General features: G+C 37.9%; 1 protein-coding gene across 2 annotated transcripts in view; it reads left to right on the forward strand.

The window, feature by feature from the left end:
* Positions 1-16,576, forward strand: part of LOC110173160 (dedicator of cytokinesis protein 9) — a 69,165-nt gene that overhangs the window by 47,458 nt on the left and 5,131 nt on the right. For both annotated transcript variants that reach the window (XM_055158432.1, XM_055158476.1), the window contains exons 9-47: positions 536-588; positions 1,217-1,291; positions 1,977-2,117; positions 2,815-3,024; positions 3,606-3,728; positions 4,049-4,131; positions 4,506-4,628; positions 4,748-4,827; positions 4,915-5,102; positions 5,210-5,275; positions 5,352-5,444; positions 5,695-5,818; positions 6,244-6,359; positions 6,430-6,516; positions 6,616-6,705; positions 7,064-7,179; positions 7,254-7,323; positions 7,406-7,531; positions 7,613-7,684; positions 7,772-7,918; positions 8,001-8,084; positions 8,569-8,680; positions 9,353-9,531; positions 9,615-9,731; positions 9,817-9,922; positions 10,001-10,137; positions 11,097-11,211; positions 11,296-11,362; positions 11,445-11,492; positions 12,182-12,318; positions 14,066-14,178; positions 14,255-14,392; positions 14,463-14,645; positions 14,731-14,844; positions 14,921-15,136; positions 15,213-15,270; positions 15,355-15,461; positions 15,572-15,694; positions 15,776-15,889. In XM_055158432.1, the coding sequence (XP_055014407.1) occupies positions 536-588; positions 1,217-1,291; positions 1,977-2,117; positions 2,815-3,024; positions 3,606-3,728; positions 4,049-4,131; positions 4,506-4,628; positions 4,748-4,827; positions 4,915-5,102; positions 5,210-5,275; positions 5,352-5,444; positions 5,695-5,818; positions 6,244-6,359; positions 6,430-6,516; positions 6,616-6,705; positions 7,064-7,179; positions 7,254-7,323; positions 7,406-7,531; positions 7,613-7,684; positions 7,772-7,918; positions 8,001-8,084; positions 8,569-8,680; positions 9,353-9,531; positions 9,615-9,731; positions 9,817-9,922; positions 10,001-10,137; positions 11,097-11,211; positions 11,296-11,362; positions 11,445-11,492; positions 12,182-12,318; positions 14,066-14,178; positions 14,255-14,392; positions 14,463-14,645; positions 14,731-14,844; positions 14,921-15,136; positions 15,213-15,270; positions 15,355-15,461; positions 15,572-15,694; positions 15,776-15,889 (4,451 nt within the window). The remainder of the gene's footprint in view (positions 1-535; positions 589-1,216; positions 1,292-1,976; positions 2,118-2,814; positions 3,025-3,605; positions 3,729-4,048; positions 4,132-4,505; positions 4,629-4,747; positions 4,828-4,914; positions 5,103-5,209; positions 5,276-5,351; positions 5,445-5,694; positions 5,819-6,243; positions 6,360-6,429; positions 6,517-6,615; positions 6,706-7,063; positions 7,180-7,253; positions 7,324-7,405; positions 7,532-7,612; positions 7,685-7,771; positions 7,919-8,000; positions 8,085-8,568; positions 8,681-9,352; positions 9,532-9,614; positions 9,732-9,816; positions 9,923-10,000; positions 10,138-11,096; positions 11,212-11,295; positions 11,363-11,444; positions 11,493-12,181; positions 12,319-14,065; positions 14,179-14,254; positions 14,393-14,462; positions 14,646-14,730; positions 14,845-14,920; positions 15,137-15,212; positions 15,271-15,354; positions 15,462-15,571; positions 15,695-15,775; positions 15,890-16,576) is intronic.

Below are 16,576 nucleotides of genomic sequence, written 5' to 3' on the forward strand. Positions count from 1 at the left end.
ATAGCAAGAACTGTTTGATCACAGCTCAGCGGCCTTTAAATGGAGCCAAACATTGTTATGTCATATATTATATTACTGCATTTTATGTAATGGAAAATGTCCCAGTATATTGTTTATTTCAACACAATTTAACACAGTGTTACATCAACCCTATAGTGGGACAAATCTCTGTTTATATATTCTGTACTTGTGGCTGTTTTTAAATAGCACTCATTCATTCACTCTAATTAGTTCACTTTTGACTTATTTTTTTATCCTGAACTGCTACCAGACCACCCAGGCTTCAGACAACACCTCCTGTCTGCTGGGGGGGTGTACTGCGCTGGAGCTGGTTCACTAATCTCACTAAATCCTTGAGAGCACAACATTCATTTGACGTTGTGTGTGGTTTCAATGTCTATATAGGATCTTACGTTTACTGTGAATGAAATAACTGGCTTTTAACTGTCACCAGGTTGTAAAGAATATACATAGGTAATGTCCTGCCTTATCTTGTGTTAATGTCTCCCATCACATATGTTTGTCTTGCTTCCAGATGATGATCTTGGCAAGTCTGACAGTTCCTCTGGCAGTATGGACAGCTTTCAGGTAGGTCTGCATTATACTCGCCTATTTTGTTTTGATGTTCCAAGTTATGTTTTCACTAAATTTGCTGAGATGAGAGGGAGATTATTGTTTCATATCCAAGTCTACACACTAGATTTTGTTTGAAATAAATGATATTACTGCCTTTGTTTATGTTATCTGTGCATTAATGACTATATAGACTCTACATACTGTTTTGTCTGTCTTGTATCATTTGGCTAATCATTTTGTAATTTATCTATTCAATATTGGCCAGGTGTATGACTCAACAGCTTAAATCTTTCTCTTACTAGACCAAAATATTTATGCTTTATCATGTGCACAGAGTTCTGTATCTGTGTCTGTCTTTCACAGTTAAAAAGGATATAAATTAACATGAATATTTACAACTTCAAAAGCCTTTCATTTAGTCTCCCACATTTCAAAGCAGGTCATTTGGTCAGTGGTAAATCTTTGTGTTTGAAGTATGGACTGCGTAGGTACCACCTGACTATAGCCCCAGTGTTTCTGTGTAACATCACTTTATAGACTATGAGGGTGAACAGGCTGTAATAGCTAATAAATCCTAAGGAGAAGGAGAAGTTATGTTTTACCTTCTGTTCCGATTTAACAAAATGTTTTTCTTCTACAGAGTTCCAGAGATATTGAAACTAGGCTGCGGAACGAGACCCGGTTAAAGCTGTTCACACTGGATCCAGACACGCAGGTATGACGATGCCAACATTTGTATTAAAATTAAGTGTAATATTTGCTCTGTATGTACTATTTTAGAGTCTAGAATCTGATTATGTCATACTCCCAGATGGGGGCAAGAGCTTTTCCTATTGTTTTTCCTATTGATAACATTGTACTTTGCCATGTAATATCCAAAAAGTAAAATTCATAGATGTTGAACCTGATAATTTTTATTAGTGACTAGACCCAAGAACTCACTGTAATACAACAAAAATTCTAACTAGAGATCGACTGATAGGGGTATTTTATTAACTGATGCTGATTGTTCCAGATCCAGAGCAACCAATAGGTGATAAGCTCTGCCAATATTTTTGGGGCACATATATGTGTTCGATTTTGATTATTTTTTCACCAAAGTATGGAATTCATTTTTACTACAAACTCAGCCACATCCCTTTTTTTAGCACAAACCCATAAAGGAACTGTGTAGTCACATTTCTCTGAGTTTTCTCTTCTTATTCAAGCTGTGTGTGTGTGTTGGGTAGCAGATCCAGCCAATATGATAAAAAGTCCAAATATATCGATCCAGTATATCAGTCTATCACTAATTCTAACTATTTTAACTAGCTGCCCCCATCTGTATTAAATAATATAGGTCTCTTGAAGGTAATGATGTCTTCTGAAACCCAGCTATAACTTGTCCTTGTTTATTTCAGAAACTAGATTTTTCAGGAATCGAGCCGGACGTGAAGCAGTTTGAGGAGAAGTTTGGCAAACGTGTGCTGGTGAACTGCAATGACCTCTCCTTTAATCTGCAAAGCTGTGTCGCCGAGACCGAGGAGGGACCCACAACCAATGTAAGAAAGAGTCTCAAACAACAGAAAAATTAGGCGCTTGATTAAAGACGAAAGTGTTGGTTATTCATAGTGGCCGGATGAGCCAGTGATTGGGGAAGTGAAGGGATGTGTAGTCATAGCAACCGCAGTGCATGTTTAGCGTTAGAGTCTGTATAATGGATTTTGATATCCTGCTGTCCTCTCGAATAAAAGGGATTATTAAAGACTTAACAGCTCCCACAGAAACAATAACATGGCACCCAGACATCAACATAACTGATTGTTGAGAAGCAAGCAGAAGCAGCTCCCTCCACTTAACTTGGTAGTTATTGACTGTGTTTACGATCACAATAAAAATCATTATTTGTTTTCAGAATTTATTATATTACTGAGATGTCATGTAACAGTTATAGAAAATTTTAAAGAAAAATTTGCAAAAAGTATACTAATATGGCCTAGACAAATTAAAAGATAAAATTAAATGAAAGATTGAAATATACATCACAAGTTAAATGAGTGTTGAATTCACAAATATGCATTAAATCAGCTATAGTATGAGTTTTTAAAATAATTACTGTCTTTTGATGTGTGCCCTGGATGATTATGAAGATGTCACAAGTTGTTTGAAAAAAATCTGTGATATGACTGTCCTTGAATGTGTCGTATGTCCAATGTCCAATATCCAATTCAACCGTGGTATTTTGTTTTTTTTTGTCAGGTGGAGCCTTTCTACATCACCCTGTCCCTGTTTGACATCCAAAATGGCCGAAAGATCTCTTCAGACTTCCATGTAGACTTGAATCACCCATCTGTCAGAGGAATGTTACCCAGTAACACCAGTCAGTACATCAACGGAGGAGGAGACATCCACACTGAGGTCCGACTTGTCCATGGAGTGCCAGAAACGGTCATGCAGTATCCCAGACAGGTGAGCAGCAAATATTTTACAACCAATATTATTTTATTTATAGATCCCACATTACGAAAAATTGACTGTTGTGAGCTTTAAGCCATGTTAGAATGTTGTTATCTCCTCAAAACACATACATGGAGTTGTGTTTTGTACATTCCTACATGTTTGTGTAATCCTTATTAGTCTACATCTCCAATGCTCAAAATGCTCTGTTCCCCCTTGTGATGTTATGAAGAGGCAGTTTTCAAGTTAACAGCTGCCTTTAACATTTGTTTTATAGAAATTGGCAATTCTTGGGCTTAAATTATCCAAATGATTCTGGTGAAGGTGTATGGAGTTTCAATACACAGGCGAGCACTTCCTGTATTGCCACATGACATCACAAGGTGGAACAGAATGTTTTTTGTTTGAGATAGGAACATGGCCTAAATATGCAGGGCTGGTGTGTTTAAACATTTGTGAAAGAAATAAAACACAATTTCAGGTATGGTTGTGATGAGAAAACAACATTATAACATACTATAGATGAGAAAATATTGTAAAATGGGCCCTTTAAACTTTCAAATTCATACCTATGTGCTGTTATTTCTTTTCAGGGAGTCTTTTCAGTAACATGCCCACATCCAGACATCTTCTTAGTGGCAAGAATAGAAAAAGTTCTTCAAGGGAGCATCAATCACTGCGCTGAACCCTACATGAAAAATTCAGACTCTACAAAGGTATGGACCAACCAAAACCTTTACATAACCTGTCTCAGCAGATTCCAGCATAACTCCACTTGATACAATGATAATCGCTCCTGTGCTGACCAGTCACACACTCAAAACAAGCATTGACTTTGGCTGAGAAACCTCGTTTTGGGCCCTGAAGGGAGCCCAGTGGTAGTAATTCAATCATTTATAATGCATTTTGTGTGAGTTCACATTGTCCAGAGCTGTGAGTGTGTGTCTGTTCTCACTGTCAGTGTAAAATGTTTACATTATTGAAGGAAAAAGTTGTGAATACAAGCAATAAAAGCATATCTCCTCTCTCCCACTAGGTGGCACAGAAGGTTTTGAAAAATGCCAAGCTTGCATGTGGCAGGTTAGGACAATACAGGATGCCTTTTGCCTGGGCAGCAAGGTATGTTTTTTATTTATGTTGTAATGAGATGTAGCATTTTTCTGTGGAATTTTACCTAATCACTTTTAAATCTGATAAATGTACTGTGTAGCTATAGTCCGATATAACAGCAATACTGTAGTGTAAAAGCCTAAAAGCCCATTAAATACATTTTTATTGAATCATTCACAATGCTTTAATCAAGCTTTATTTATACGTTTTTTTTTCTTTTTTTTTTTTCTAACTTCATTTTTATTTTACCAGGGAAAATATTGAGAACAAATCCTTATTTACAATCTGGGCCTGGGACTTATTCTCATCTCGACATTTCAATCAGTTAACAAAAAATAAATATATACACAAAATAAACATTACAAATATTTTCTCTCTCCCAGGCCTCTGTTTAAAGATGCTTCAGGAGTGCTTGATAAAGGAGCCCGCTTCTCAGCACTTTACAGACAGGATGGAAACAAGCTGTCCAATGAAGACATGCTGAAACTGCTGGCTGACTTCAGAAAGTAATAACATGTGTGATAATATTTTAGAACCCATACGATGAAACTTATTGCTAGTGAAGTTCTTATGATCTGCTCTTTCTACATTGATCTTAATGGATATCTTTTTCTTTATTCCCAAGACCTGAGAAGATGGCCAAACTCCCTGTAATCCTAGGAAATCTTGATGTTACTATTGACAACGTAGCCCCTGACTTGACAAGTAAGCTCCATAAGTCTTTGCTGCTTTAGTCCAGACAGGCGTGTCAGTGGGCTGTGTATTTAGTCTGACTCCTGCTCCTGTTTTTAGATTGCGTTACCTCATCCTACATTCCTGTGAAGCAGTTTGATGTCAGTGAGAAGCCCACCATTTTCTTTGAAGTGGAGGAGTTTGTTCCCTGTTTAGCCAAATGTTCCCAGCCATTCACCACCTACAGTAATCACCTCTATGTCTACCCAAAGTACCTCAAGTATGATGGGCAGAAGTCATTTGCAAAGGTATTACTACATTACACAACATGATTTCTACAAATTGTCTGAAACTGTAAATGCTGAAACTACTTTATGCATGTTGTACAGGCAAGGAATATATGCATGTTGTACAGGCAAGGAATATAGCAGTGTGCATTGAGTTCAGAGATTCAGATGAAGAGGATGCTGTATCACTAAAGGTAATAAAATATCTAGAATGTATTAATTTGTTTAAAAAAAAAAAAAGTCTTAAATCCAGCTTATTATTTTATATAGTGCATCTATGGCCGACCTGGAGGACCTTTATTTACCAAAAATGCCTTCGCTGCCGTATTGCATCACCAGCAAAACCCAGAGTTCTATGATGAGGTAAAAATTTTGTTAAAAATTAATTAACACTTACCAGTCCCAAGTTTGTATAAAGTGTAAAGTCTTATAAATGTTAAACTTTTTTCTTGAGTCACTGTTTTTATTTTGTATTTTTTGTCTTTTGACTGTTTTAATATTTGTTTTGTAAAGCGTCTTTGACAAAGTTGATAATTGGCTACAATCCAAGAGCGAGAAGAAATAATGGATTTGTGTGGTATGACTTTTGACTGTTTTGTCTTTTTTGTTTTAGTTTAAAATTGAGCTTCCTACTCAGCTGCACGAGAAACACCACCTGCTCTTCACCTTTTACCACATCAGCTGTGAGAGCAACAGCAAGGCCAGCACCAAAAAGAGGGAACTGATCGAAACTCAAGGTAATGCATTTGTAAATTTAAAAACATATATGATGGTGTCTATGTCTATGCTTGTTGCCCCTTGTGTATTCTCCTCATTTCAACCTGGAGAGACTTAGACAGACACAAGGAGAAAGTATTACCAAGCTAGAGTTATCAGACCCCGACAGAGGACATGATGAGATGGAGAGGAGAGTGAAAGGGATGATGAGGAAAGTGAAGGGGATGATGAGAAGGCAAGGGATTGCTGGGGAGGAGGTGGGCTTTAAATTGGGCAGACTGGACACTGTTTGGATAAAGAGGAGTATGGTGAGTGGCGGTGAGGAGTATTTGGAGTGAGGTGATGAAGGCTCAGGAGCAGGTAAACTCCGGAGAAGCTGTGAGGTAGACGAGAGTGAAGTTAGATCTTCCAGACTGAATATACGCTAGCTCATTTTATCTTTCAGTGGGTTACGCCTGGCTCCCATTGTTGAAAGATGGTCGTGTGATCATGAACGAAAGTCACATCCCAGTAGCTGCTAACCTGCCCCCTGGATACCTCAGCTGTCAGGAGGGTGCCAAGGTATTATAATTTTTATCAAAGTATTAACAGCAGTAATCTTTGTATCTCTAAAATATATTATATTTTATAGCACACAAATTCAGAGGTCAAATGGGTGGATGGAGGCAAATCACTATTCCGGATATCTACTCACTTAGTTTCCACGGTCTACACTCAGGTTGGTATAAAAGAAAAAAATATATATATAGAGAGAGAGATTTATAAAACATGACATTTATTAACATGATTGATATGAGATCTCTATGTATTTTTGCAGGATCAACATTTGCACAATTTCTTTCATCACTGTCAGAGCCACAAATCTGCATCTCCAGTGTCAGGAGGACAATTGGTCAAATATCTAAAGGTACTTTCAAAGGGTGGTGGGGGGAGCATACAACAACTTTGTTTCACCTATCGCCTCCTACACAATTAAGAGGCCCTCTAAGTTCACACCGCACACAGTGTCCTGACGGTCATCAGCAGGTCAGCAGTGCGGAGTGGCTCTTGTCCAAACTATTTCAAATGCCCTGCTGCATCAGACCCAGAGTCTGCCCTGTCCTGTCCACTCAGGCATAAGGCCCATGCTGTTATTAGATTAGTTTCCACATGCGTCAGAGGCACAGAGCTCTTTGTCTGCCTTTTTAAGCTGTGTAATTTTCATTATTACCAGGCCAATTAAATGATTTGTTTATTAATGTCCTCCTTTTATCTTGTGGCATCAGAGTCTACATGCAATGGAGGCTCATGTAATGATCAAGTTCCTGCCCACTGTCTTGAATCAGCTGTTCCGGGTGCTAACCACTGCAACCCAAGAAGATGTGGCTGTCAATGTCACCAGGCAAGAATCAATAATAAAATAATAATATTAATTTTACTATTTACAGTAGTTAACAAGTTTGTGTTTCCTCTTAGAGTCATGATTCACATTGTTGCTCAGTGCCATGAAGAAGGCTTGGAGCATTACTTGAGATCATACGTGAAGGTAAAAAACTTGGACTAACGTCAGCTATATTTAACTGCATGTGTAATAGAGTAAAATGTTATAATATTTTACTTCTCTGCAGTATGTGTTCAAGACCGAGCCTTACACATCAGCCAATAGCAGAACAATTCATGAGGAACTGGCCAAAGCCATGACCGCCATCTTGAAGCCCTCCACTGATTTCCTCACGAGTAACAAACTGCTCAAGGTGATTAGTGCTAAATCGACTGATCATGACCACTTAACATACATGTGTCTCGTTAACAGTTCATTCTACTTTATTCTATAGTACTCCTGGTATTTCTTTGAAGCGCTGGTCAAGTCCATGGCTCAGTATTTGATTGAGAGTTGTAAGGTCAAGGTATGTATAGCCCATTTATAATGATCAACATATACTCAATAAGACAAAAAGATTTTTACCATTGTTTATGTATGTTTTATATTTCAGCTCTCCAGAAATCAGCGTTTTTCTGCATCCTTCCATCACACGGTAGAGACTCTGGTCAATATGATAATGCCGCATATTACCCAGAAGTATAAAGACAATCTGGATGCAGCCCGAAACGCCAACCTCAGCCTTGCAGTCTTCATCAAGGTTAGAATTCACAATAACAATGCATTTGATTGTTCTTTAAATTTATAATCATTAACATAAACTTTCTTCATCCATTTTGCAGAGATGCTTTAACCTAATGGACAGAGGCTTCATCTTCAAGCAGATCAACAACTACATGAACTGTTTTGTGCCTGGAGACCCAAAGGTAAAGCTCACAGAAAACCAATGTGCTTGTATTTTAATTACACAAAATTGACTCTTGTGAGCTTTAAGCCATGTTATAATGGTGTTAGCTCATCAAAAACATACCTGGACTTTTCTGGTTTTGTTTCATTCACATGTTTGAGTAACCCTGGTTTATTAGTTTGCTCAGAATGCTCTGTTTCGCATCGTGTCATGAAGTGGCAGTTTTCAAGTAAACCATTAGCTTTTACCTAAATGAATCTAGTGAAGGAGTTTACACAGTGAAGCACTTTCTGTACTACTACATGACATCACAAAGTGGAACAGAGTGTTTTCTGTTTGAGAGAAGAACTAATTCAGCAGGATTTTTGTGTTAAACATGTGCGAAATAAACAATACAATACTCTAAGTATATTTGTGATGAGGAACTAAGATTATAACAAATCAGAATATTGCATAATATGGGCCCTTGAGGTTTTATCATGAAATTACTTTTTAATTTACAGACATTGTTCGAATTCAAGTTTGAGTTTCTACGTGTTGTGTGCAACCATGAACACTATGTGCCATTGAACCTGCCTATGCCATTTGGAAAAGGAAGGATACTGAGATTTCAAGGTAAGGCAACACAAGTATCATCTTTTCTATCTTAACTGATATGCTATCAATTGTTATTTTACTATACAAAATGCATGGTCCTTCTGTGTTTCTACATTAGATGTATTGTCTCAGTACAATACAGTGGAGTCTGATAATGAAGTAGGTAGGTGAAAGTTCTGCTGCCTGTCTGTCACTTAAAACGCTGCAGACGTCAGTCTAATCAAAATTTGTTTCATGTTTAATCAAAGAATCAGAATTTGTTATAATCTTATGTTTCATGTCCTGTCTAAAGATCATATGCCAAAGAAAAGATTCAAAAAGCTTAGGTAAACATTCAACCTTGCATTCCAGGTTTTCATTCAACTTCATTTTTCTATGATATATTATTGTGTGTGAGATTGCTGGGCTTGGTTTTCATATAAATAAACCCTGACAGCTGCCTCTGTTTAATCACTAGCTCTAATCCTATTTGTCCACAATAATCAAAGCTGATGTGGAGCAACTCTCTGACACCACCTGCATCTGCCAAATGTCAGTCGATGTCTGTCTTTTTGTGTTTACAGGCTGTCAGACAAATGATTATCAAGAATATTTACAGTTGTTTATAGCTTTAAAGAGTTTCTGTAAAGTTGTTTATGTGATTCCTTGTCCACCTCTCCTAATCTCCTCGTGTCTTGCTGGTCCTGGCAGATTTCCAACTGGATTACTCTCTGACAGACGATTTCTGTAAAAATCACTTCCTGGCCGGACTGCTCCTCAGGGAAGTGTGTGCAGTGCTGCAGGAGCCTAGGGAGATCCGTCAGATCTCCATCCATGTGCTGAAGAACCTGATGATCAAGCACACATTTGATGACCGCTACACCTCCAAGGTACACACTGAGGTCTCATTGTCACAATTATCGTATATTAGTCAGATTCTGGGCCTTGTTCAAGACATCATATTGTGTTTCAGAGCCAGCAAGCCAGACTGGTCACTTTGTACCTCCCCCTGTTTGGCCTGCTTCAGGAGAATGTCAACAGGCTGAATGTGAAAGAGGTTTCCCCCTGTACAATTAACCATTCCAACAATGTAAGACTGCCATCTAGTGGTTTGAGTGGGAACATTTATCAGCGTCAGATGTAATGGATGTAATTGTATGTTATTGATGTTTTAGAATGGGAAAGAGGAGTCCCTCTTCACCAATTCTTTGATGACCCCTCCAAGATCCAGCACTTTTTTGGACACCAGCTTGCACAAAGATGTCTTTGGAGCTATCTCTGGTGACTTAATAAAATAATAAAATAAACATAAAAGTTTTTTCTATTCAGTTATGAAATTAACAGTAAAACTTGTCACAGCAGCTTCACCTCACACCTCATCCACTCCAAACATTAACCTGGTGCGAAATGCAGATTCCCGGGGCTCCCTCATCAGCACCGACTCTGGGAACAGCCTGCCAGAGAAGAGCAATGACAAGAGCAACTCCCTAGACAAGGTACACCACATCAAATATGACTAGATTGATCTAGGTTTTACTTACTATTTTATATACTAAATTAATAGTTACATGAATGAATACAATTCAATTATTTTTTCCAGTTTATAAAGGTTAATTGATGGGAAGGGAAATTCCTCTACAAACAAACATTATGTAAATGTAAAAGTAAACAAACCATTATAAAATCTATTATTTGTGTGTCATTACTAAACACATGCTTGTTAGATGGAGGTATTTATACAGAGACACTCACTGGCCCAGATGCTGCAGGGCCTCTTGAGTCTATGTTCTCCAAATGTGAAAAGTGTGTCACTGTGGACTTGTCCCTGCTCTGTGGCTCATGTGAGCCTGAACAACTACTACTGTCTGTGTCCCACCTCGTAGTGTGGAGTCTGTGTGGCGCCTCAGTAGAGAGTGGTGAACTCTGAGCCCTTTCATGTCTACATAATCTCAGGCTTTAGTGTGTTCTCCTGAGAATCCTCCTGACATTGGCTCTATCTGACCTTCTCTGGAGGCTGATAAGCTGCGCTCTTAAGAGGTTTACCTCTTATTTGCTCTACACTTTCTTTGTGTTGACTTGATAATGAAGAAAAAAACATAGCACTTTTAAGACCTTTTCAGCATAAACAGATAGTTTATAAAGCCCAAACAATCCTATACTTCAAATACAGTACTTCAGATAAAACACTTATTCAGTGAAAATCCTACCATGCATCATTTGGCTCCTCATAATTTATCAAGCTTAATTCACAGTTGCTTCATGTTTTCCATAATGTTATCAGTTTTAAACATCCTCACACTGCACATTTTCTTTTATACCAACCAACCACTTGGTGGTGCTGCTGCTTTTGGTCTCTGCTTTTCTCTTCAAAAGCAAAAGTGTTTTTTGTGTTGACATAAAATCTGTACAAAGAATAGGTGTGAATGACCAAAAGGTTATGTGCTGAATTTTGCAGAACCAGCCTCTGTCCACGGTGGGAAACACACTCCTGAGAGGAGACAAGCTGGACCAGACAGAGATCAAGAGTCTGCTCATGTGCTTCCTGCATGTGCTTAAAAGCATGTCTGAAGGTAACAGTATCACAGCATCGCATTACATAGATTTAATTTAAATGAAGGTTAAGTAACGATAAAATGAAAATGATTATGTTTCAGATGCTCTGTTCACTTATTGGAACAAAGCCTCTTCTGCTGAACTGATGGACTTCTTTACCTTGTTAGAGTGAGTCGTTTAGACTATGCTGATGGACATGATACTGTCTGTGTTTGAGTTGTATTATATAATATGTTTTATGTTTTCTTAGAATATGCCTTCATCAGTTCAGATATATGGGGAAGCGATACATAGCAAGGTAATGTAGTCAATAGACATCATTAAAATTATATCATAGTATATTATTTTTGTAGTTACAGTTGTCACAAATGTGGTTGTAAAGATGCTTAGCTGAAAATAACCACATTCAAAGCAGACAAAAGAAAAAGAAAACAAAACAAGTATTTGAACATTTCACTATATATATATATATATTTATATAATATATATATTCTGGTTAGCCAGAGGTGTGAAATGAAATTTGTTACTTGGTGCAGCCACTCTGTAAGCCTGTCCATAGAGGGTATAGCTCTTTTTATAAATGCATACTGTATTAAGGGACACCTTTGAGATGCTTGGCCTAGTGTCTCATAGGGCTTTGAGTATTTCCTCTAACATCTCACTACTGTCTTCACTTGTGTTTACTTAAATGCTGACAAGTTTAACATAATGAAATAAGCCTGGCTCCTGCCCTCTCCCACCTGGGTAAGAACAAAGGTGCAACTCACATCCTCTAACTGCATGTGCATGGTTTTTACTAACATGCATGGCCTTGATATTAATCCTTCTTACGCTCTTTCTTTAAGTTGCCTGACATTTTGCACATAAACTTCACAGCTCTATATTCACATCTACCCAGAACTGTCCTAGCTGCTTTCTAACATACTAATGGTGGCTATGTTAAAGGCTGATCATCAGTCATGTGACATTGTGCTGTTGCCTCATCAGGAACCAGGATGGGGCAGGACCTGTGGCACATGAGCGGAAGTCTCAGACTTTGCCTGTGTCCCGTAACAGGGCAGGAATGATGCATGCCCGTTTACAGCAGCTCAGCAGCCTGGATAACTCATTCACATTTAACCACAGTAAGTGTGCCATTCAAGTGTTCATCAAATGTCCCCTTTCAACCAGAGAAAAACATCTGTGATTGTTAACATAATATCGTCAGGCTGCTTATGGTTTCTACTTGCCTCCATTCGTCATACATCCTACTCATGGCTGACCAAGGCTTAATAAAACAGTCCATCACTCACCAAATTAAATCAGTTATTTTCTTAGGGAAATTCTAAAGGCCGTTTAGATATGTGGTCTACTGATCTACTGATTTTGTGTAATAAAGTATCTTTGATTTTTCAGTGTTAAAAAGATTTCAAGTATTGGAATATCTGTAGATCATGGTAAGAGTGGACAACTTTAGAGACAATGTTACTGTTAAAAGCTCTTTCACTTGAAATGTGAGCATGTTGTTTATTTATAGTTGGCCCTCAAATGTCTGTGCAGAACTACAAGTTCTCCTCTACAAGCTTTTTCCAAAGAAGAACATTTGTTAGCTGTAAAACTTTTAGAGGGAAGTTGCATGTGTCATTGTTTTCTTTGGCCAGAAACTCTTTACTTTACCTTACCTCAACTGATCCATAGATTGTGCTTTTGGATTAAATATATGTATGTATAAACAGTGTTGGGAAGGTTACTTTTAAAATGTATTCCCCTACAGATTACAGATTATATACCCCAAAATGTAGTTTGTAACGTAATCTATTAAATTACTTAAAGCGAGTAACATAATCTGAATACTTTGGATTACTTGATTTGGTGTAGAGAAGCAAAGACTAAGATATCGTAACATCAGATGTTTTGTCTGATAAAAGACAATAAAAAAGCCCAGACTTTACTTAACCACATTAAAAATATTATTGATAGAAGAAGAGGAAACACGGTCCACGCAGCATGATTTAGTCCTGTTAAATCCTGTTTTAGTCCTGTTTTAGTCCTGGTTTAGACCTGGTTTAGATCTAGTTTAGACCTGGTTTTAGTCCTGGCTTAGATCTAGTTTAGACCTGGTTTTAGTCCTGGTTTAGACCTAGTTTAGACCTGGTTTTAGTCCTGGTTTAGACCTAGTTTAGACCTGGTTTTAGTCCTGGTTTAGATCTAGTTTAGATCTAGTTTAGACCTGGTTTTAGACCTGTTTTAGACCTGGTTTAGACCTGGTTTAGATCTAGTTTAGACTTGGTTTTAGTCCTGGTTTAGTCCTGGTTTAGATCTAGTTTAGACCTGGATTTAGTCCTGGTTTAGTCCTGTTTTAGACCTGGTTTAGACCTGGTTTAGATCTAGTTTAGACCTGGATTTAGTCCTGGTTTAGTGCTGTTTTAGACCTGGTTTAGATCTAGTTTAGATCTAGTTTAGACCTGGATTTAGTCCTGGTTTAGTCCTGTTTTAGACCTGGTTTAAATCTAGTTTAGACCTGGATTTAGTCCTGGTTTAGTCCTGCATTAGACCTGGTTTAGATCTAATTTAGACTTGGTTTAGTTTCCAGCAATGAGTGTAATTACTGAAAAAAAAAAAAGGGGGATATAGCCCAAAATGTGAAAACAGGAAAATACCCCCATGTAATCCATTTATTTCTACAAAGTAACTGTAATCCAATTACCACTCATTGAAACAGTAACTGTAACTGAATACAGTTACTCATAATTTGTACTCTGATTACGTAACTCTGGTACATGTAATCTGTTACTCCCCAACACTGTGTATAAACTACCTGGCTGCTGTACAAATATCTCTTTATGTGATGCAATGATTTGGTTGTGATCCTGTTTTTTTTTAACCCTGCAGCTTACAGTCACTCGGATGCAGATGTGCTGAACCAGTCTCTCCTGGAGGCAAACATCGCCGAGGTCTGCCTCACTGTTCTGGACACTCTCAGTATCTTCATCATGGGATTCAAGGTAGCACTTATTACAATCTTTATTTTTGCATTATTGTTTTTTACACCATGTTATAACCTCAGTTTTCTGACTGCAGACACAGCTGTGCTCAGACCATGGTCATAGTCCACTCATGAAGAAGGTTTTTGAAGTGCACCTCTGTTTTTTGAGGATCAACCAGTCAGAAACTGCACTGAAGCAGGTCTTTACCTCACTGCGCACCTTCATATATAAGGTAAAAGATGTTAGTGTGTGTGTGTACAAATACCTTGGTTCACATATTGACTCTGCCGTTTCTCTTGTAGTTTCCCTGCACATTTTTTGAAGGCCGTGCCGACATGTGTGCCTCATTCTGCTATGAAATCCTGAAGTGTTGTAACTCCAAGCTGAGCTCCATACGCAGTGATGCAGCTCACCTGCTCTATTTCCTCATGAAGAGCAACTTTGACTACACTGGTCGCAAGTCTTTTGTTCGAACACACTTGCAGGTTTGTTTGTTTTTTTTTTGTTTCTTTGTTTGTTTTTTGAGCTAAAAAAAGAAAGTAACGCAATCTTTTGACTTTATAATTGCAGGTGGTGATTGCTGTCAGTCAGTTGATTGCCGATGTCATTGGAATAGGAAGCACGAGGTTCCAACAGTCTTTGTCAATAATTAATAACTGCGCCAACAGCGACAAAACCATTAAGGTCAGAATCACCCTGTTTTTCTATTGCCTTTGTAACTATTTCTGTGAATTTATATGATCACTATCCTCCACAACAGAATACAGCCTTCCCATCTGACGTGAAGGACTTGACGAAACGTATCAGGACAGTTCTGATGGCCACAGCACAGATGAAAGAACATGAGAGAGACCCAGAGATGCTCGTGGATCTGCAGTACAGTCTGGCCAAGTCTTATGCCAGTACTCCAGAGCTACGCAAGACCTGGTTAGACAGCATGGCTCGCATCCATGTGAAGAACGGAGACCTGTCAGAGGTAAGGGATAATTCACTTCCTTACAATTTTGGGCTTCATTCATAGTTATTAATCAAGATACTTTGTTCATTTACAGGCAGCCATGTGCTATGTGCATGTGGCAGCACTTGTAGCAGAATACCTAGAGAGAAAAGGTATTTTATTTGTTATATACATAATACTATAGGTGTATTTGATTTTCACTTCTCAGTTAAAAAACATGATCTTCCCATCTGCAGGCATGTTCAAACAGGGCTGTTCAGCGTTCCGGGTTGTAACTCCAAATATTGATGAAGAAGCAGCCATGATGGAAGATGTTGGGATGCAAGATGTCCACTTCAATGAGGTATTTTTATTATTATTATTTTTATATTATCATTATTATTATTTATTCCCTGTTGTTCCCAAGCCGACAAAATGGCACTAAAACATATTGTCTCACCGCTGCCCCTTCAGGATGTTCTGATGGAGCTGTTGGAAGCGTGTGCAGATGGACTGTGGAAAGCAGAACGCTATGAGCTCATTTCTGACATCTACAAACTCATCATCCCTATTTATGAGAAGCGCAGGGACTTTGAGGTAAACCTCTTATTCCATATATAATATGGAATTTCCCCATTTTTATATACTAACATTTCCCACTATTTGGTCATTGCTTAGAAACTGGCCCACCTGTATGACACACTACATCGTGCCTACAGTAAAGTGACTGAGGTCATGCACACTGGGAAGAGACTTCTGGGGACATACTTCAGAGTGGCCTTTTTTGGTCAGGTAAATATCAACAATGTTTGACTATTTATGTAATCTTTAGATACCTAAACATGCACTCAGCATAGAGCATATTTAAAATGTTGAGGAAAATCTAATAATTCACCATCCCTATTCACTTTTTTTCTCCTTTAAAGGCTGCGGTAAGTTGTGCTGTAGTCCTTGCTTGGTTTTGTTTGTGCTTTTACAACTGATTTTACTGCTCAGCCCCTATTTTAAAATAAGTTATGTATTTATAATACAATTAATTTATGTGTTTCAATATATTAAACCTTGGGCTGGGCAATTAGTTAATTCATTTGATTAATCTGTGTGTGCTTAATAGATTAAAAAATTACAATGTCATGATGAATCGATGAGTTTACTCCTGACTTTCTAACTTACAAAGCAGGCTTATTGTGCAGCTAAACAACTGGTATTGCAAAAAATCTTGTTAAGGCATTTCTTAACATTTCTTAAATAATAGTATCGATATGATAAAAATGAAAATGTTCCCGTGATTGAAAGACTGACAATCATTGCCCTGACTTCAAGTACAATAGATTTCATAATGATCATAATCTTCCAGTTTGTGCACAAAAATAAAGAGTTTATACTTTGGCCATATCACCCAGCTCTTATTAAATCTATATTGCATGGTGCTTGCCTGCCACAAAAACATGTGTTGGCTTGTTTACTTTTACTTTTCTT

This window comes from Boleophthalmus pectinirostris, unplaced genomic scaffold (genome assembly GCF_026225935.1).
Source record: "Boleophthalmus pectinirostris isolate CB_2022bp ecotype Guang Dong unplaced genomic scaffold, ASM2622593v1 HiC_scaffold_1, whole genome shotgun sequence".
NCBI lineage: Eukaryota > Metazoa > Chordata > Actinopteri > Gobiiformes > Gobiidae > Boleophthalmus > Boleophthalmus pectinirostris.